Source organism: Mauremys reevesii, linkage group 5 (genome assembly GCF_016161935.1).
Source record: "Mauremys reevesii isolate NIE-2019 linkage group 5, ASM1616193v1, whole genome shotgun sequence".
In the NCBI taxonomy this organism is placed as follows: Eukaryota; Metazoa; Chordata; order Testudines; family Geoemydidae; genus Mauremys; species Mauremys reevesii.
Window position 1 is genome coordinate 104,051,824 of NC_052627.1, and position 22,088 is coordinate 104,073,911.

The following is a 22,088-nucleotide window of genomic DNA, read 5'->3' on the forward strand; positions in this document are numbered from 1 at the left end:
AGATACATGGTCCATGTTGGTTTTCTAACATTCAGCCATACAATGACAACAAAAGCCAGACAGAAACTGTTTTGCTTAAAAACAAAGACAACCATCTCTTGAGTTGAATAGGTAGAGGACAACACTTTACTGGTCTTCTGCATATTACACCAGCCCTCCATTAAGTACTATAACCAATTCAGAGCCCCCTGGTCCTTACCTTCAAAGCGTATAACTAGATAAGTGCAAATACTGAAAGCTATCTACTGAAACTGACAGAAGTAGAGATAAAACTCTATGGAAGGGGTTTCAGGACATTTTTGGTGAAGGCCATCCACCCAAAGGCAGCCACCCAGGAGATCAAACTCAACCAATATTTGGATAGTTCTTTAACGGCACCAAGGTTGTTGACCCAGAACTTTACTCAACTAAAGAAACAATATTCTTAGTTGACAAGATCTGTTTCCAGTAGAAAGACCCCTCCGATAAAGAGAGCCTATGGAATACAAACTCACCCAGGAGAGTGGGGGACAGAACATAATCCAACTGTGATGTCATTTCAGTTTAAATTCTTGTACCTGGCACATAGATATCATAGTAACTGGTGCACCAGAAATAAGTATATAAGTGGATGATACACCAATACAGAAATAAGGGCCAAATTACACTTTTAAATGTGGATTACCTTGATCTCGGTAAATTTGGCTAATAATTAGTACCATTGATACTATGCTGCATATAGGCATAAAGTATAGACAATAAAAAACTCTCTCTCTCAAGTATATTTACATATACTGAGACTGTTTATATAGGTATTCAGATGTTCAGTACTTTATAACTATCAAACCTAAGATTAATATTTTCTCAATGAATTATATTTACGTATTTCAAGTATTGACAAAATTCTCCATTTTAGCTTCATTTAACTTAGTCATAAACATATGTTCAAGTTGCAGAGTGCATTATGTAATACCCATGAATATCTACGGTACTCATGTTAAACAATTTCTCAAAGAGACTGCTACAAATATAGTAAAGAATGCTCATGTGCTGTCAGTTCTAGTGTATATTAAGCATTGTGTCAGGATCAAATTATCTCTGCCCCTTTCTTCTGCTCTAAAGGCTGTATTCATAAAATCACAGTTGCCACATAGACCTAACCTCCTAAGAATAAAAAGGCTACCCTTCTTTCTCTACCGCTTATCAAGAAAATGTTCAATAAGAACAAGAATACCTAGCTCTTATATAGCCATTTTCATCAGTAGATCTCAAAGCACTTTAAGGAGGTAAGCACCATTACCCATCATTATATTATATTTTATATATAACTGCAAAAGCAAGTAGCACAATAGAACAGAAGTTGCTGAGAGATATTTTTACTCCTTCAAGGAACTTAAGCAATGAAGAGGAAAATAATATTTCAGAATTGCTGAAGAACATGTATCTGGAAAAACTGGAGATGGCAAGCAGGTGCAACAGGGTTTCTACAGGTACGTTAACAACAAGAAGGTGGTCAGTGAAAGTGTGGGCCCCTTATACAATGGGGGAGGCAACTTAGTGACAGAGGATGTGGAAAAAGCTAATGTACTCAATGCTTTTTGTGCCTCGGTCTTCACGAACAAGGTCAGCTCCCAGACTGCTGCACTGGGCAGCACAGCATGGGGAGGAGGTGACAAGCCTTTTGTGGAGAAAGAAGTGGTTCAGGACTATTTAGAAAAGCTGGATGAGCACAAGTCCATGGGGCCAGATGTGCTGCAACCGAGGGTGCTAAAGGAGTTGGCAGATGTGATTGCAGAGCCATTGGCCATTATCTTTGAAAACTCATGGCGATCGGGGGAGGTCCCAGATGACTGGAAAAAGGCTAATGTAGTGCCCATCTTTAAAAAAGGGAAGGAGGAGGATCTGGAGAACTACAGGCCAGTCAGCCTCACCTCAGTCCTTGGAAAAATCATGGAGCAGGTCCTCAAGGCATCAATTCTGAAGCACTTAGAGGAGAGGAAAGTGAATCAGCATGGATTCACCAAGGGCAAGTCATGCCTGACTAAAGTAAAAGCCTTCTATGACGAGCTAGCTGGGTCTGTGGATGAGGGGAAAGCAATGGATATGTTATTCCTTGACTTTAGCAAAGCTTTTGATACGGTCTCCCACAGTATTCTTGCCGGCAAGTTAAAGAAGTATGGGCTGCATGAATGGACTATAAGGTGGAGAGAAAGCTGGCTAGATCGTCAGGCTCAACGGGTAGTGATCAATGGTCCCATGTCTTGTTGGCAGCCAGTATCAAGTGGAGTTCCCCAAGGGTCGGTCCTGGGGCCGGTTTTGTTCAATATTTTCATTAATGATCTAGAAGATGGCGTGGATAGCACCCTCAGTAAGTTTGCAGATGACACTAAACTGGGAAGAGAGGTAGATAAGCTGGAAGGTAGGGATAGGATACAGAGGGACCTAGACAAATTAGAGGATTGGGCCAAAAGAAATCTGATGAGGTTCACCAACGACAAGTACAGAGTCCTGCACTTAGGATGGAAGAATCCCATGCACTGCTACAGACTAGGGACTGAGTGGCTAGGCAGCAGTTCTGCAGAAAAGGACCTAGGGGTTACAGTGGACAAGAAGCTGGATATGAGTCGACAGGGTGCCCTTGGTTGCCAAGAATGCTAATGGCATTTTGGGCTGCATATGTAGGAGCACTGCCAGCAGATCAAGGGACGTGACCATTCCCTTCTATTCGGCATTGGCGAGGCCTCATCTGGAGTACTATGTCCAGTTTTGCCCCCCTCCGCCCCCACTACAAGAAGGATGTGGAAAAAATTGGAGAGAGTCCAGCGGAGGGCAACAAAAATTATTAGGGGGCTCAAGCACATGACTTATGAGGAGAGGCTGAGGGAACTGGGATTATTTAGTCTGCAGAAGAGAAGAAAGGGGAGATTCGATAGCTGTTTTCAACTACCTGAAAGGGAGTTCCAAAGAGGATGGATCTAGACTGTTCTCAGTGGTACTTGATGACAGAACAAGGAGTAATGGTCTCAAGTTGCAGTGGGGAGGTTTAAGTTGGATATTAGGAAAAACTTTTTCACTAGGGAGGTGGTGGAATCTCCTTCCTTAGAGGTTTTTAAGGTCAGGCTTGACAAAGCCCTGGCTGGGATGATGTAGTTGGGGATTGGTCTTGCTTTGAGCAGGGGGCTGGACTAGATGACCTCCTGAGGTCTCTTCCAACCCTGATATTCTATGATTCTATGATCTTCTATTAGTCATATAGGACTTTTCATATATAGAAAATAATTTAGTTAAAAGAGCATTTGAATTTTAACATAATGATATATTCTTCAGACTATCTGAATGGATTATATTCTTACTTACATAATCTATTATGTATTCAGTATAGGATTGCTAATTCAAAGGGAAAAAAAGATATAAGAAAGGACTCCAATTCACCAGTTTCCACCCTCTTTGCCCTCCTATACTCACAAGAAATCTATCTTCTGGGATACGTCTACCAGATCCTAAAAGATGTTCTCTGCTCAATTCTTTAAGCATGGATTCTCAATGTAGAAGTCAAGACCACGAGAGGTACTGGGAGGTCTTGCTAGGTAAGGGATAGGGGAGGGCATTTCCGTGTTTAGATTTTGTGGGATGGAAGTTCCTAATCATTTTACTACATGTTCAGAATATGAGGTCTTTGTATGTTTAAAAAAAAAAATTAGAACCACCCACTCTCACACATGGGAAATGGTTCCCAGGATCCCTGTCAATATCCCAGGAGGAAGATACTTTACTAACCAAGTAGCTGAACCCTGTGCTTGAAACCTAGATTCATCAAAGTTAAGCATACAATACAGTTTATTCCCTGATATATTACAGGATGTTTATTCAATTTTCTATTTTTAATTAATCTCAGGAAAGTGGATTCTACCAATAACTTCAGAAGCAGAAAATTCCAAAAGTGATTAACCTCCAAGAGGGGAAAATACTTCATGATTTTAAACCTAACCTTTTTTTTAAAAAAAAAATCCACAAATAGGTATAGATAATAATTGTACAAGTCATATGGGAAAATAGAAAATTACCTGTTGAGCTTATTTAAAGCTATTGTGAGATAAACTCTGGTTTGAGTTGTAAGTACTCACAGCCTAAATATAAAGCAAGCTGATCACAAAGCTAGAGTATATCTGGAAATGTATTCCTGATGAAATGTACCCCAAACGTGACATGACACAAAACATGTTTCTTCTTGTTTTGCATGAGGCATCCTGCTCCCCAACATAAAAGGAAGTAGGCCAGGGTAACAGTGGGTGTGTTACGCCCCCAAATACTATTGTTCACACACAGCGCTATGAAAAAAGTGCAGTTTTTGTGCACATCAGGCAAACGCAGTGGCCATCATTAAGTAAACATTTGCTCAAAGTTGCCACAAAGCAGTATCCAAGATTACTACAGGTTTCCCCTCTCCACAGAATAATCAGTATTTATAGTAACCGTGTGGTAACAATTGGCAAATGGTGACTATTTTATGGCTTCTACAGTTAGTTATTCCAAAACGGAACAGGAATAACTCAGATATAATACTTCACAGCCCTTCTCAGAGCCTTTCATGAACAGCTTCCCTTGAGAATGTGGTACTATTTATCACTGGTCACACTTCACAAAACTTTTAGGTTAAAATCGTTCCCTGCTCAATTCTTTAAGCATGGATTCTCAATGTAGAAGTCAAGACCACGAGGGTAGAGGGAGTCTTAGGTCTTAAAGGGATAGGGGGGGCATTTCGTTTTTTTTTTTGATGGGGAAGTTTTCTAATCATTTTTTTACTGTGTTCAATATATGGTCTTTGTATGTTTAATGCACTGTATATCACAATCACAGCATTCTTGATTGTGATATACAGTGCAGCACAAAAGCCTTCAAATACAATATTTAAATTCTGCCAGTAAAAGAGCTTTGGCATTTGATGTGATTTCATCAGCCACACTTATCAATTAATATAGAACATAGGGATAGAATATATATACTTGTCAATGAGGAGATGTTTGAAGTCATCTCTGGAAACTTAGACCTGAGTAGATTAATACCTACTATGATGCTCTACAAATAATAAACATTTGACTACATAAAAGCCAAGTGATTTCTGCAAAGAATTCTGAATTTCAGATTAAACCGAGAAATGAAAGGAAAGCAATCAATGTTCACAATATTATTTCTGGTTGATAATGTATTTGTTAAAGCTTTCCATTTTTCGGAAAAGATTTTAAACCAAAATTTCGAAATGTACTCTGACTCTCTGCCGAATGATTATCTTTCAGCACTGAAATTAAAGGCTGACAAGCTACAACTTGTTATTTATCTTTGAAACTTTTTAAAGGAAAAAATAAATTTAGATAAAATGATAAACTATTCTATGCTTACCTGGTAAGACGTTTAGGTTGAGGTCGCTCACCAAATTTCCTGTAAACAAACAAGAAGCCAGTAATTTAAAACAAACATTCTGTGATAGATTTTTACACTTAAATATTAGAATTTGCGGTAGTGCTGTATCTTATTTCCTTGATTATTTTTCTTTTTTTTATGCTGACATAATAAAGTATGTGTGTGTATATATATATATATATATACACACACACAGATTTAAAAACACAGTACAAGTACCGATAACTCATTTATGATTCAGAATGTTTTAAATATAATATGTTCCATTTCTATTTTTAAAGCAAACCAGCTCCTTTACAGAGTTTTTCTGTAATACTAAAGACTTTTCTTACTCAAATAAATCAGAAAAATTACGTATTATTCTAATTTTAACTAAAATGAAAAAAAAACCCTTCACTGTGAAAATGTTCTTAATGTACCAAAAGGCCTGGCAAATGAAATCATTCATTATTGTCCAGTTAGGGGGGAAAATGTAGTACAATCCCTATTAATGTCTTTATTTACTATGCCTTCTGCAAAAAGTCACATTTGTCTCATTTTTCTGAAGTTTACTTAAAAGTCCAAGTTTCTTAACTACATCAAAAATCAGAGATTATCTGCTATTACCATCTACTATAAGTGCCAGTAAGAACTGTTACTATCAACACAAAGACAACAACATTACTAATATTGTGACCATCAGCTGTCTGATTCTGAGTTGGCAAATACATTGCACTATAAATACTGCACATTAAAATGACTTTTCTAAGAAACTGGGGTTTTTCCCCCCTCAGTAACTTCTTACAGTAGGCTTGACGAAGTTTATTATATACAATGGTCTCGAGACTCAAAAAAAATTAGGTTCTCAGCTAAACACGTAGGTATTGAGAGAGTGATTCAAACACATCTAATAATCCATTAGCATTGTGAGGTAATACTACCTCACCACAAACTTTAAGCTAAATCTTCCTAAAAATGTTAAAGTATGTAAGAAGATGCACACATGCAGTTGTATAGAAACATCCTCTTCAGTAATACAAAGCAAACCAAAAAGATTAAGTCAGAATTGTCAAGAAGATTTGAGAAAAGGAAGGCAAGGATATTGCTCCTCTGCCTCACAACACATCTGTTCCTATGTTCAATCTCTTAAAGGAAGTACAATCACAAGCTAAAATGAGAACAAGAAACATGTAGCAGCTAGCTGAACACCCTTCTACCTAAAAATAAATGATATGAGACAGGGAAGTCAACCATGCAATGAATACGCAGTCATTACTGGTAAATACACTTCAGAATGGCAATGTTCTTGGTACAGTATATCATAAACAGATATATCTTTCCCTTTATGCTTTATTTACAATGAAAATCCATCTATAATATTGCACTACAATATCTGAGGCTCCCTATTGCAATAAGGAGCATGAGAGCTAAAATTACATGACAAGAGATCCCCTAATTTATGGAGCTGATCTGCAATGAACTTTGTAGCAAAGCAAGTACAACTGATTATGCAATTATTCAATACCAGAAATGCACCACAAAGTGAAAATATACAATTAATGCACATAATTTAATTTGCATTGTAACAGAGGAATGCCATCTTGCTTAGGAGACCACGAAAAGAGAAAAAACTATAGGGGACAGGCAGTAGCATTAATTTAAGGTGATTAAATCAATTTAAAAACACACCTGAAATATTAAACCAGTTCAACTTTCTGTGTAGAACAGACCTTAGTGTTTTGGAAGACATGTCTGTTTTAAATAAATCCACAAGCTTAAGTGAAGGATTTTGCATTTAGCTCTGAGCAGATGACAACCATCCACTCTCTGAAATTCAGGTCTCTCTAAAGTGTCTCAATTTGGGCACCCCAAAATTGAAGTAAAATTACTTGTCATTTTTCCGAGTGTAAAACCTAAAAAGTGTATAAAAATTTATTTTACTTGTCATTATTTATGCTTTGTTTCTTTTTTACATTCTTCTCAGCTTGAATAATGAATGCAGATTGCTCAATTTCACTTATTTTTATGATCAGTATGTAGCTGCTTTCACTTTATTTCTTATGTGTTAGTGCAAAGCTGAACTGTTTGGCCTTTGAACGTTATAAGAACTTATATGCTTCTATCTGGAATGTAAAAGTGTGTGTGTAATTTTAACAAGAATATAAGCTGCACTAACATCTATTTAGTCACGGTTCTCCTTTCGAGACTTACAACAATTTAAGGAATAAATAGGGTGAAAAAAACCTGAAGATTCACCTGCCTGAGACTCTCACTAACCAGGCAGTGAACTCTCTCTAACCAATGCCATCTGACCAACAGAAGCAGAACCTGCAAGTTGAGTAAGCAATATGACTTTGTGGAGAAGTGCGTTCTCTGTTGCAATGCCACCTATGTAGTGTAACTCACTAAGACCACCTGATTAGGGTCCAATGCTGGATGAGAAAAGTGGATTTCGAATTTTTATATTTATATTCTGACCAGATCAGTTATTAAACTTCCATTTACTTTTTTATATTACAGTAGCAATTGCAGACCGCAATCTAGATCAGGATCTTATTGTACAAGAGGCTGTACTATTCAAAGAAAGGAAAAGTTCCTGCCCCTAACTAATCACAATCTAAGGCCTTCTCTACACACACGTTTTTTCTGAGTTAAATCAGTGCAACTCCCTTGCAGAGACTCTCTTATTTCAGTTTAAGAGAGTCTTATGTGGTGTTACTGTGGCTTTAAGAGAATGAATAGAATCTCCAGTGTGTGGGAGCTGACAGTGGGAGGAAGAAGTTGGGTTTAGGTTAGACTGATAGATGGACCTGAGTTAAGATGCTTTGTATATATGTTAGCTATGTAGCTAATAAGGAGTATAGTTAAGGTGCTAGCAATGAAAGATGTTAAAAAACCACCGACAGTAAAAGTTACAGAGAATTGAAAAACAAGTTTGATTGAACTAAGATGGATCAATTAAGAATTCCCACATTTCTAAAAATGTTGAGAAATGCTGTGGAAAACTGGAAAAGGTTTCAACAAGTATTTGATTGATTTTGAGGACATAGGGATCTAATCATAAAGAAGATGTACAAAAGACTGCCATCTTTTTTAATAGTGCAGGTACTGAAGGAATTCCATTATATAATTCATTTGAGCTTAATGTTAGAGAATGAGCTCACTGAGTTTGTCTTAAAAAAATGTGAGGAATACTATTTACCAAAAAGAAATGAAACATTCAAAAGATTTCAATTTCACTGAAGAAATCAAAAGTAAGAAGAGACTTCTGCATCATTTTTAACAGATCTAAAGATAAGAAGTCAGAAACGTAATTTCCAAGAAACTGAGTCAATGATAAGCAGTCAAATTGTGATGGGTATAATAGATATAAGTGTAAGAAAAAGACTGTTAGAAGAGCCAGATCTAAATCTGGAAAAAGCAGTGAGAATTTGCCAAACTGCTGAACTTAATCAACAATAATTTTACATTTTAGAAAGAAAACAAACTGATGTGAATATACACTTAGTAAGAAAAAGTCTATGGAGGAAAACAGTGAAAATATTAAAGTTGAAAATATGAGCATATGAAAGAATGTTCTAAATATGGAAGATGACACCAACCTAAACAACATCCAGCCTATAGTCAAACCTGCCATATCTATAAGAAACAAAATTCTTTTGCAAAAGTTTGTAAACATAAAAGTCAAAAAAATTAGAAATATACACTTAGTTCAAAATTCAAAAGTCTCAGAGAAGATGCTGAATAAGGAATACAGAGTTTATAGTACACATGAAGACAATTTGTTTCTGGGTATGTTGAAACAGTCATTTTGTGAACTACAAGAAGGATTGGACAGTACACTATCTACTAATGGTACATTTATTTCATATGTAATAGATAAAGGTGCACAAGCTAATATAACTTCAGAAATTATAAAATATCTAAAAGTAAAAACCTGTATTAAAAGAACTACATATTTATTTGCAAACTTACAGTGGTGGAACAATTCTTGTTATGGGTATTTGTGAATTACAAGTCATAGTTAAAGATAATTTAGAAAATATAAGTTTTTTGTAGTAGCTAAGGGACTAGTTATTTTTATTTTAGGCTTAGAAACATGTTTAGCACTAAATCTAACTGGTAGAATTCAAACTATTCAGGATTCTGAAACACTGGAAATATAATATCAATTTACAGAGTTATTCACTAGCATTGGTAAATTAGATACAATGCATAAAATAGAGTTAAATGAAACAAAGAAACCAATCATACATGCAACTAGAAAAATACTCTTAGCTTTAAGAAATAGGGTACACAAGGAATTGGAAAGGTTAGTTAATTTAAATATAATTAAGAGAGTGTGAGAGCCTGCTGAGTGGATGAATTCATTAGTAATAGTAGAAAACAAAGATGGATTCTGATGGTTATGTTTAGATTCCAAAGACCTAATTTAATATGTTAAAAGGGAACATTTTAAAATATCTACCAGGGAAGAAATATTTGGACAAATATCAGGAACAAAATACTGTACTTTTCTTCTTTAGATGCTTTGAATAGATTTTGGCAAATAGTACCGGAGTAAGAAAGTCAATTGCCATGCACATTTAATACATCTTTTGGATGTTATATTTTAAAAATCACCTTTTGAATTATGTTCAGCTCCAGAGGCATTTCACAAAGCAATACAAAATATTTTTGAAAATATATATGGCACACAAGTGTACATAGATGATATAATAATATGGGGAAGAACTTTCCAAGACACACCTTATATTGGAGTATCCACACCAGGTAGTTCCACTGATTTAACTAAGTTTCTCAACTTATTTAAATTGGTATCATTTTCTTGTCTAGAGAGGGCCTAATTAGATAAGACAAAAAGTATCATCATCCACATTTTACAGATCGTGAACTGAAGCACAGAGAGATTGAGTTGCCCACAGGTCTGTGGTAGAGCCAGGAATTGATCCCCAATATCCCGAGTCAATCCCCAAACCAGCCTCACTTTGTATACTTCCAGATGAAAGTTACAGATTTTGTTGAAACGGATGTGAGACCTTGTATAGGTACTGCCTCTACTTAAAGGAACTATTTCTAAGCACATAAATCTAACATCAAGCCTGAGAGAACAAACTATTAACTCTCTAAGCTGCTATCTTTTTAAAATACAAATACTTTTTGGGGTTGTAGGTCCATGTTTGTTTACTATAAGCCCAAATTTTGACTGCCTATATTAAATCGAGCTGCCTTTTGTACAACTGTGTTATCTCAGTCCCCTCAAGTCCATGGACAGGTGAATGTCATATCATGGCATTTTTCAAATGGAAAAGAGGATGCTACCCTCTATGTCCTGACCAATATTTCTTCTCTCACTACAAACAGGTTCTAAAGTCCAAAGCTTTGTATGCACAAATGGTCACAGTCACAGCAATATTAATATGTAATTTACTGTCTAACATCTTTTGGGATGCCTTATGCATGGAAAGCAATGTGAACAGGTATTGTTTGTATCTAACTGGTAGCAAGGACACAAGTCTCTTTTACATATGCTGCTTAGCAGACTGTTAGTGTTCAGTGAACAACATAAAGGGCTCCATGCACTCAGCAGCACAATGGACCCAAATTCTGCTGCAGGTACTCTTCAGTTCCACAGCAGGTAACACATATCTGCATTGCAATATTAATTATGTTCATTTGCTGATTTTTCATAATGTATAGCTGACTTGAAGTAACATCTTCTATGGGATCTCTAGATAAGGGCAGAAGTTCCCCAGTAAGGCTGAATGTTGAGAATCCCTATACAAACAACACTCAGCTTCTGGAGACAGTATATGATAGCTGGGTAAAGCTCCACCCCTTATGGGCCTCAGCTTATGCCACACTTCTAAGGGGGACCCTGTGCCACTGACACTCCAGTGGGCATTGGGGTTACTGTGCAGATGCAATAGTTATTGGTGGGTTATCCTGTGTTGTGTGCTTAGGGCCCCAAAGATTGCCTTAATCCAACTCTTAAAACAAACAAACAAAACAAAAAAACCGAGAAGCCCTTGTGGCACCTTAGAGACTAAGAAATATATATGGGCATAAGCTTTCACAGGCGAAAACCCACTTCATCAGATGCATACCTGCCTACTGTATTTTCCACTCCATGCATATGATGAAGTGGGTTCTAGCCCACAAAAGCTTACGCCCAAATATATGTGTTAGTCTCTAAGGTGCCACAAAGACTCCTCATTGTTTTTGCTGATACAGACTAACACAGCTACCACTCTGAAACCTTAATCCATCTCTGCATACTTTGCACCTTGGCCAGACAGAGCTCAGACCAACAGTAGCAGTTCATCAGCTTGGCCCTTGGCTGCCACAACCTTTCCTCCACAGTTTCTGCACCTCCATTGCACACTTTGCATCCTTGGTGGGACAGAGTTCTGTCCAGTTCAAGTGGCTTGTTTGCAAAACCCCTGCCTATCACATTCTCTCCCCAGGGAACACACCTTTAATGTTAGGCAAGGGTGGTCTTGACAAGGCAGGACAGCTGTTGTATCACATGCTGGCTCCTGCTTTTATGGCAGCAAGGTGGAACAATGTGCTGTTTAGGTTATTCACTGCCTCTTGTGAACACAAAAAATTCTCCATGCTGGGTGTCTGACTCAGGCTGTCTTTTTTGGGAAAACTTCAGCCAAAATGGTTCAGCCATTTCTGAGAACAAGACTAGAAATATTCCTGTTTGCTCCTGTTAAATTCTGGCAACCCTTTCTTTTAACAGCTCTCGCACCCCAATGTTTTGGAACAGGGATCTGAAATTTGGCAGGGGTTAACATTTGTGCCAAGGCTGTGTCTTTCACCATCCATGTGAAAAATGCCCAATTTTAGCCAAGAAGTGGGGAGAGGCAAGACACTGAGATTGGACAAGCCACCCATGCAGGGAGACTGGGAGCCAATGGGGATGAGGAACTTGTGAGTGAGAGGGAGGAAGAAGGAACTGGGTGGTTGGGGGGTTAGACTGGGACTGGTGGGCAAGAAAACTGGGACTGGGAGTCTGGAGGGGTAAGACTAGACTTGCTGAACAAAGACACTAAGTTTGGGATCAGAAGCCTGAAGAGTGATGACTAGGACTGGCTAGGTGAGAAGAACATGAATGGAACTAGGAGTCGGGGTGGGGAGAAGGCAGAACTGGGACAGGGTCAGGTTGAAGGGGACACGACATATGGAGTAATGCTTGGGTGGAATGGGCAGAAGAGGCCATGCAGACTAGAATACACTTGTCTCCAGAGCCTGGAATGGAACCCAAGATTCTTGATTCTCACCATTCCCCCTCTGCTGTCCACAACTATCTGTGAAACCTACTGGCAATGTGTACCACTCCCTTTGGACCAGCGGTACCCAAAATTTTCCTCCCACACCCCTGCCCCCCTTTACTAGTAATGGCATGTGTCCACACACACACACACACACACACACACTGGGCCGGGAGCTGAGTCACAGCTGGGCTGGGGGCCACAGCCTGGGGTGGAGCCAACAACTGAGCCACAGCTGGCAGCTGAGAGTTGGCCAGCCACGCCAACCGGACATTCCTCTGCACTCTCCTAGGGGGTGTGCCCCACAGTGTGGAGACCACTACTCTAGCCAGAGAGGACAACAACCTTCTACTGCATCAGTTACTCTGTTAGCACAAAGTGTAGAGGTCTGTGTTGGATTTAAAGGTTCTAACCCTGCTCAGGAACCACGTGGGTATCAATACGGTGCCGTGTGACTGAATTTCTACTTTTTCAGTTTGCATTTTGAAAAACCTAGGAAATTACACACAAGAACTATGTAAAACACATTAAGGTTGCAATATCAAGTTCCAAAATTAGGAAATGCCAATATTAAAGTTGCCTGTGCAAAATCCTTAAATCAACAAATCATATCTGTTTTTACTATTCATTCACCACTCCATTCGTAACAAGCCTAATTCAAAAGTCTGTATCACTGAATTTTGACTAAAATTCTCAAGCAGCATTTTTCTTACTTTGTCTATTTGTAATTTTTGATGAAAATATTTCTTCTTCAGTTTGCATGTGCATGGCCAAATCAACATTTACTGATAAAAAACTCTAATTCTTCCAAGCCTACATATAATGCTAAGTATGCTAAAAAAATCAGGTCCCGGGGTCTCAAGTTGGGCACCCAATATTAGTGGGATACCTCAGGCCCAATCTTTTGACAACCATGAAATACAAAAAGATTAAGTTGCACTGAAGTGCCATGTATGAATGAGTGCAACAATGTTTGTGTCGAAGAGAAAACAGGTCCTAAAAACAGATCAAGAGCAGACACTTGCACTTGATTCCTCAGCAGAAAATTGGGTGAAGAAGTGTGTAATTCAGTGACATCCTCAGACATCATGGTGATGAGCATGGTAATAAGTAGCTAGAGTAGATGGATTCTTAGCCTGACTTCTGGGTCAGGTAGCTGAAGATAACTTTTTAACCTTCTTTTCTTACCATGTATCTGCATGGCTCAGGTGAAGTAAACAAAGAGAGAAAAAAACTGCTTGATGGACAGGAAATAGCCATCATGAGTTCATGCTTCCTATACAAACTTTCTTGTTATTACCACCAAGTAGCACTCCTTCAGTGCTAACATTTGTGAAAACGCTAGAGTAGACAAGGCCCAAACATTTTTTACTTACGTGTCATATAACCTTCTGAATAATGTTAGATGATGGGGATAACAGTGACTGAGCTTTGCCTACACTAGTGTTGAGCAAGGAGGTTTACCAAGACCTGCATTGTATGATATCACATTTACCATATGGCACGGTTTTCAAAACTATTTTAAAGTTTTGTTTCATACTAGCTAAGACCTGTCAATCTGGGCTTTTTAACTACTATTTGAGAGTCCCAGTAGAAGGAAAAGAGCAAAGAGAAGAGAAGAGATTCAGATACCAAGATGATCTGACTTTGCAACGTTATTGTAGCAATGTCAAGTGGAAACTGTAGGAGCAGAATAGCTCCCTTCAGAAGATGAGAAACAGTTTGTACGACATCAACAATTGTTTAGAGCAACCAACACAAAGGCATACGCCCCCGTGTTTAGTTCTAAATGAACTAAAACCTTGAGAAAGTTATTTTAAGTAAAAATGAACAATTTTTATATTAGTTCCTGCTATAGCTCTAGCATATTGACTGCTAAAATAAAAACTGAACTTTAAAATTTAATTGTGTGTCCTGATTTCAATGGTATCAGATAAGACCTTTCATGGAACCCATAATTTACATTAATTTCAGCAGCTATTTCATTCTAAATTGTGTAGACCTAATGTAGGATATCCAACCTACTCTGCTATGAAAGTTAGCTCTGTAGTGAATAACCCCAGTATATTTACACTTTTCCTTAAATTATACTAAATGATGATTTCAGGAATTTGAAATGTTATTGTAAACATCTTTTCTTCAAAGTGCAACATTAATTGCCTTAAATCAATATTTAATTTATTCATTTATACTGCTCCAGGTTTAAGGATTAAAATGAATAAAAAATTAAATGGGTATTTTGTAATTACATTTCCCCGTGTAACTTTGATATACTACAGGAAATAAATTTTGTCACATGTATGAATTCCAACAAGATTCCTAATTATAATGGTACCACAAATTAGTAGCTTAGCTATGGCAATCTGGACATGACAAAAATGTGAACACCAATGCTTAACTGCTTTTTTCGTTCCCATTCCTGCTATTCTTTCATGTCACAGAGCTGGAACAGTAACCCAGTGATGAGATACCATTAACAACATCTATTTTCACTTGTTTTAGCATATCCAGAATTCCTTGGATCCTCACATGTACAAGTCCTAGTTCTCCGATACGTAGATACAGTAAGACTTCCTGAGAGACTAACACAAATTTTGAACAGAAGAATAACTCCCGTAAAGTTTCCTGGCTGATGAACAGGGACTGAAGTATATTGTCACTTTATATTTTAAATATTATAATGTATAGGAAGTCACACGGTAGAAACCACAAAACAAAATTCACACATGCAGCCTACTAAGTTAATAAGCCCCAACAAATATCTGATAAAGGCACAGTTAAAAAATGAGAAAACAGCCCATCTTACTAGAAAAAAAAATGAAAAAACACAAAATATGCAGAAACTCTGAAGTAAAATAGAACAAAATGTCTTATCTTCCCTCAAAGGAGACAGAAACATATTATAGCAAATATCTAGACCTCTTTCTAAAATATATGCTGTCGGTCAAACAAAGTTAAGGGGCTTGATGCAGAAATTACTGGGTTACTAATTTCTTTGGCCTGTGTTATTAAAGAGATCAGACCGGATAATGTAAATATTTTCTTCTGGATGTAAAAAAAAAATCTCTGAATATCCTTGTGAAGAGAATTCAAAAGGAAAAAGCCCTGCTTCCTTCCCAGAAGCTGAGTTGGCCAAAACATGGAAATCCCTTCCCATGAAAAATTTGTTTTTTTCGAAAGAAAAAAATTGCCCTAAACTAGTACAAAATGACAAAAAAAAAAAAAAAAAAAAAAAACAGAATTACTCACTGGAAATGTTTTTTTTTAAAATACATTCTGGAAGAACCAAAACTATTTTTTTTTGGCCACCTGCCTGGAAAATTCAACTGTCTTAACAAGGGGTGTGTGTGCACTCATCAATTTCATGGGTGGAGGCAAAGCAATGGGGTCTCTGCCACACCAACTCACAGGGACAGCTTTTGTCAATTTCACTTGCAGAATGTGAAATTGACAAGAGCCTTCCAGGCAGGCAGTAATTTTGATTTTCCCCAATGGGAAAAAACAGAAATTTTTGGCAAAATTTAAATTTTCTACAAAAATGACATTCTTGTAAGAGAAAAACATGATGATGAAAAATGTGCAATCAGTTCTGCACAGAAAGCATGAAGCAGATATTGAAAAAGGCACAGAATATGACTGGTACAATTTCTGCCCACAAAATTTTCACCCACAAAATTGAACAGCAGAAAATTTTGCACTAGCAATCAAACTTCAGGCACAAATCAGGTCAAATTAGGGACAAATTAGGTTCAATCAAAAGCACATTTTACTTCACTATAAAAGCCACTGAATAGTGAAATGAACTCTTGTTTTAATTGTAAAAATCTCAAACCACTGACACATTAAAATGTGGCTAGTAGTGCAGGGATTGTCTATACTACAGAACATCTTTAGAGGGTTCAAACAACTTTTCATGAGCCAAAGAGAGATTTTTGCAATATTTCAGATAGATGCTTAGAGACGGCATTAACCTTTATACTGAAATTGCAGCATCATAGAATATTAGGGTTGGAAGGGACCTCAATAGCTCATCTAGTCCAACCCCCTGCTCAAAGCAAAACCAATCCCCAGGCAGATTTTTTGCCCCAGATCCCTAAAAGGCCCCCTCAAGGACTGAACTCACAACCCTGAGTTTAGCAGGCCAATGCTCCAGATGTGGGGTGAGGAGGAAACTTCCCTTGAGAAAGGTTATCCTGTTGCCTAGTGCAAGGTTTCTTGCACCTTCTTCTAAAGCATTTGGCACTGGTGACTGTCAGAAATAAGATACTAGACTTAGATGATCCAATATGACAATTCTTAAATGTGTTTATTAAGTGAGAGATCTCATGCTTTTAGATGTCATTACTGGAGCAAGGCAGCTAAAAGAACTAGACCCTACGTGGAGGTCATAGGGATAAAGAAGGTATTGGTTTTAACTGCTAGAGGAGAGTAACGCTTGAAAGACAGAGAACCTTGAACAGGACTTTAGATTTTCATAAAAATCGGTGGAGGAGTTTTGATACTTCCTTCTTTGTTGATCCCCATAGCGTGTAAGAGAATTTCTGGCGTCTGCCAGAGCAGCAAGGATAAGCAGGAAGGCAACTTCGCAGATTTGGGAGCATGATAATAGAGAATTTTTTGCTCATTTCTGCAAATGGGTAGTACACTGAGGGTCCTTAAAGAGAAACTATGGGGACTGGCATTGAAATGAACTTTGGGTGATGTTCTGGTTAGTGCTTTAGCATACAAGATGACTTTTAATCCTTCTTTTAAAACCCAAGTTTCACAGCTGACAGATGTGATTATTTTATAAACCATATGACACAAACATTGTAACAGTTAAATCTGAAAAAGTGAAAAAATAATAAATAACTTCAGCTTGGTTGAGGAGCAGTTGGAGGGAAGTTTCCATTATTATTTTTTTTAAAGGCACTAACAAAATCAGTCTGACCACTGTACTTTCATGTTTTCTCTCTCCCCACAACTCTTTGTAAGTCACTTATGGGGTTTTTTAAGATTGCAAGATCTTTGGACAGGCGTCATGTCTTCTTGTACATTTGTACAGCACCTAGCACAATGAGGCTTTGATCCTGACTTGGACCTACCAGTGCTACCGCAATATAAACAAAACATATTTTAAAAAAGCATATATTGTGTTGCTATGTTGTTCTGAATCCTATTCTTGTCTATTGATGACCCTTGTGCCCTACATATTCATATTTGCAATGGTAAAATTCACTTTACTAATAGTATTTTTATAAATTTTGCTTAAAGTATTGCTACTGGCATAAGGTTCAATTAAAAAAAATGCAGAGAATGAAATTCACAATTGCCTAGTCAGTTTTATATTTATGAAACTTGTATGGGAAGTAATCTTTTTTTCAGCAATTAATTGGCTTGAGCAAAAGCTGCATCTGCTAGAATCTTTATTTTTCAAACAGCCATATTGGGACTCTACTTCTCCTTTATATATTTTGTCTCATTTCTGGTCTCTCTCAGGTAAAATTTAATTATCACTGAGTAAGAGGAGTGCCAGTTTTTTTATAAAAATATATAATTCCAGAATTACTGAATATGGGAATGCAACAGATGTAAAATATATGGACAGAGTCCCATGAAATCCTGAAAATGTATTCAAATTAGTCTGGATGTGACAACATCATGTGGAATTAAAACTGGCTAATAATAAAGCGCAATGATTCGAACTGAAAGGGAAAAGAGTTGTTAGAGAAGGGACTATCTTTTGCCATCAGAGTTCAGCTAGTTATTAAAATATTAATACTTCTGAAAATAGGAGTATACTCATTAAATTTCTGGTGATACAAAATTGGGAGGGGTTGCAAACACTAGTGAGGATAGACAAATGATATAATGCAAAAAAAGTTTAACCTGTAGTCAAGTTTTTCTACTTGCAATTCCACACCAAACACACCACTCAACACACATCACTGAAAAAGCAAATACTAAAAACCAATTTCTGCTTAACAGGACTTTTAATTAAATCAAATTTTACATATATCCTGAGTGAAAAACTGTCTGCAAAACTAAAATCACCTTAACTCTAACAACCCTATAGGGACATCAGCCTCAAATCTTCTCTTTTTTTTACTATAGTTCACAATTAGGGCCTGATACTGCAGAAGTTTGCATAGTCAATGGTATGTAAGATGGAGGCCCCCTAAGTTGTTTCATTTTGGATCAAGGACTTCAAGGGCTCTAAGAGGTTTGCATATATAGTTACTGACATCTTAAATTTGTAAATACCAATGTATGGTGTAATGACCATAACACTGCCATCCTTCTATGTTCCCTTGATTATACTTTTCATAAGAACTTGAAGCAACCTTAAATATGCAGTATGATCCAGGCTTCAAAAGCTTAATATCTATAGACCCACTAGTTCTGTATTTACATATGTGTATATACGAGTACTTAACACATCAGTGACTCAGGTGTTAGGGAACCATAGTGACAGGAACCAAAGACAGAAACATGAATCTTAAGCATCTGGGATTTCTCTATGCTGTAATTAAATTATTAATTTGTAAAGTATATATTTTCCTATGTTGTTTAAGGCTGTGAAGAGCTGCGTGACCGTAAACACTGGTAAGACTGCTGTCTGCACATCACCAAAACAACTGTAATCCTCCCATGTAGTGATGTCCTCAGAAACAAAAACAAAATCTCCTAAAAGACAACCTTATCCATTCATGATTTTTTTCCATTCTGTGGGTGCATATTCATGAATGATTTTCATTGATTTAAAGCCAGAGGGACCATTGTGATCATCAAGTCTGACCTCTTGTATAACAAAATAATTTCTATTAAACTCAGTGTCACAACTGTGTATTTAACCTGAGTTGTTGACTCTCAGTTTTCAATATTTGATTGTTGTCAGATGATGTTGATTGAATTAGGTATTTGATTTGTACTAGACTAGATTTTTGGTTTTCTGACAGCTGACCTAGGTGTCAAGAAGCATCAAATAACATGCAGTGTGCTGTTGAGACCCTGATATGAGATCTGTATTTGAGCAGGTTGCGTTCTGCAGTTTCCCAAAGCTAAAAATCTGTAACACACCAAAGCCATGAACTTCAGGCTTAAAAACAAACAAACTGCCCCCCAACACAGTTAAAAAAATGGAAGCAGGTTATTTTTTAGAGGCTATCCCAGGAACTAAGGAGCCATTTGAGATTTGTTGTCACTTAATATGCAAAGAAACAAAACCTATTAAGATGCCATATGCCCCAATATGCATATTTTGAATTTTTTTACTGAAATATTAAGGCATTTCATACTTTATTATTCCAAATGTTGCATGAGGCATGGAGCAAAAGGGTAGTTGACAATCAAGTGCCCTGACACTCAATTAAATGTTCATTGGTATTACAATTTGTTATAATTTTCTAAAATTCAGAGAATAGAAGGCACCTTCAACAGAAAAATCCTAGCTTCTAAAAAGAAAAATGTAGGTTGAATAACCAGAAAAATGTTAATATTATACTGTAGAGTAGCTTCCCTAAGAGGTATGGTGGAAGCTACAATGCTAGTGACATCTGATACTAAACTGGACAAAATACTAGAAACATGTATTACTGCAGGGAACAATCCTGCACTGAGAAAGAGATAGACTAGATAATGTGATAGGTCTTTTCTCTCTAATTTCTATGATTCCATAAATAAATTCTTTAGAATGTTTAAGTGCACTGGCTGCTCTCATCCCCAACCTTCCCTCATAAGTTAACTTTTACTGATTATCAGAACTTTAGAGGCCGTTGCAGCCCAAGTCAATAAAAGCTGTGAAAGTTTACAACTTCTGCTTATTAGTCTGGGTAACTTCTGAGGGAAAGGAATCTTAAAATTCCTCAGCTTGCTCACATCCTAAACATTTTAGATGCCCTTTGCTGCTTCCTCTCACTTAAATATGGTCATGAAAGTTGTTTCTGTGTCATTTCCTCAATAAAAATGCTGCTGGAGCAGAAGCTCAGTTCTATGCAGAAACCACTGAAAATTATGCAGATCCACTGTACCACAGTAATGAACATTTTTAAAAGGGCTCATTTGTTTAAAATACTCGGCAGACTCTCTCCAAAATGAAGTTTTCTTTTTACAATATGCCTGGTTATGCTGACAGCCTGAAAAATAAATAGTGTTGCAAAGGTATTTTGCATCTGAAGAATTGGCACTGTTCTTGGAAAAAGTGATCTTGCTGCCCCCGCCCCTGCCAGTACAATTATATCATAAGCACAGCCTTTAGGGTCTGGGTCTGTCAGTCAACACAAATCTAACAGTTCACAAGGTCACCCCTCCTGCCTCAGCCCATGCAAGGTATGCGTATACACTGATAAAATCGCGTTCAGCCACCATGACACTGCAGACATTTATTATTTATATGCTACAAGCATTTAGATTGAGGCCCCACTGCTCTAGTAGTCATATAAACACATTTAGAAACAGTCAAGACAAACGATAACAAATACAGACAATGTCAAAGGTACGTCATTAGTTAGCCTCAGCCACTTTTAAAATGAACTGCAACATCTGCACCATGCTCATACTACAGCTAGCTTGCTTCATCACTGCTGACCCAATATGCACTCTTTGCTGCCCAAGCTACAGAAACAGATACAAGAATTAAAAAACTGCACCAACCTAATGGTATCTGAGTGACTGAAAGTGAATAAAGGCATGACATCTCCTACCCCTGTGCTCCAATGTCACTTCAGCTGCTCTTCCCTCTTTGGACGGCCTAACTCCAATATGATTCTTTGGGGAGTCCAGAAGTAAAAGAACAACACAGGCTCCCCCCTCAGTCAATACACAGAAAATTCCTCAACTGTCCTTCAAAACTTTCTTAAAAACCCACCTGTTCCATGATGAATTCCACTGACCATGGACCATTATATATTTGTATGGCATGGTCCTGTACTACACCAGACTACATTCACAGACGGCAAGTCCTCCAAACAGAGAAAGTGCTACTTGTTCGAAACAAGTCTCCTATTGTACAGCACTATACACACTTTTGGCACTATACCAAATAAAGCTCACATAAATACAAGAGACGAGCGCTGGTTCACTTAGTCACGCCCTCTCACTGGAAATCACTTGTTCAATTAGAAACTCTCTCCCCCCCTTTTCTAACCCTCTTTCATCCTCCACAGTTCTTTCATCGCTGTCTGCTCTCTTTTCCAATCCTCACAGAAAGAAAACATAGGCAGCCACAACTGCAATGCTGCATCGTTGTTCTGTTTTAATAAGTAGGTTAACTTTTAAACAGTTTACAAAAGTAACAAGCTCACTTATACAAAAGTGTCATTTTGCATTTGGAAGAAAAACTCAGCTAGTAAATTATCACAACTTCGCTACCTAATTCCAAGGAACACAAGCTACAGTCCAACCTAAAGCATTTTAATCCAACTAAAACTCATGCAATTCTGCCACAAGGATAAA

The 22,088-nt window shown here is 37.4% G+C and overlaps 1 protein-coding gene across 12 annotated transcripts in view; it reads right to left on the minus strand.

Annotated features, from left to right (window-relative positions):
* RBPJ (recombination signal binding protein for immunoglobulin kappa J region) overlaps window positions 1–22,088 on the minus strand; it is an 83,628-nt gene that overhangs the window by 30,916 nt on the left and 30,624 nt on the right. For 10 of the 12 annotated variants that reach the window (XM_039541034.1, XM_039541033.1, XM_039541044.1 and 7 more), the window contains one exon: window positions 5,377–5,415. In XM_039541034.1, the coding sequence (XP_039396968.1) occupies window positions 5,377–5,415 (39 nt within the window). Of the gene's footprint in view, window positions 1–5,376; window positions 5,416–10,125; window positions 10,213–21,501; window positions 21,566–22,088 lie in introns of those variants that run through there. The other 2 variants (XM_039541036.1, XM_039541041.1) reach the window with 2 other exon arrangements.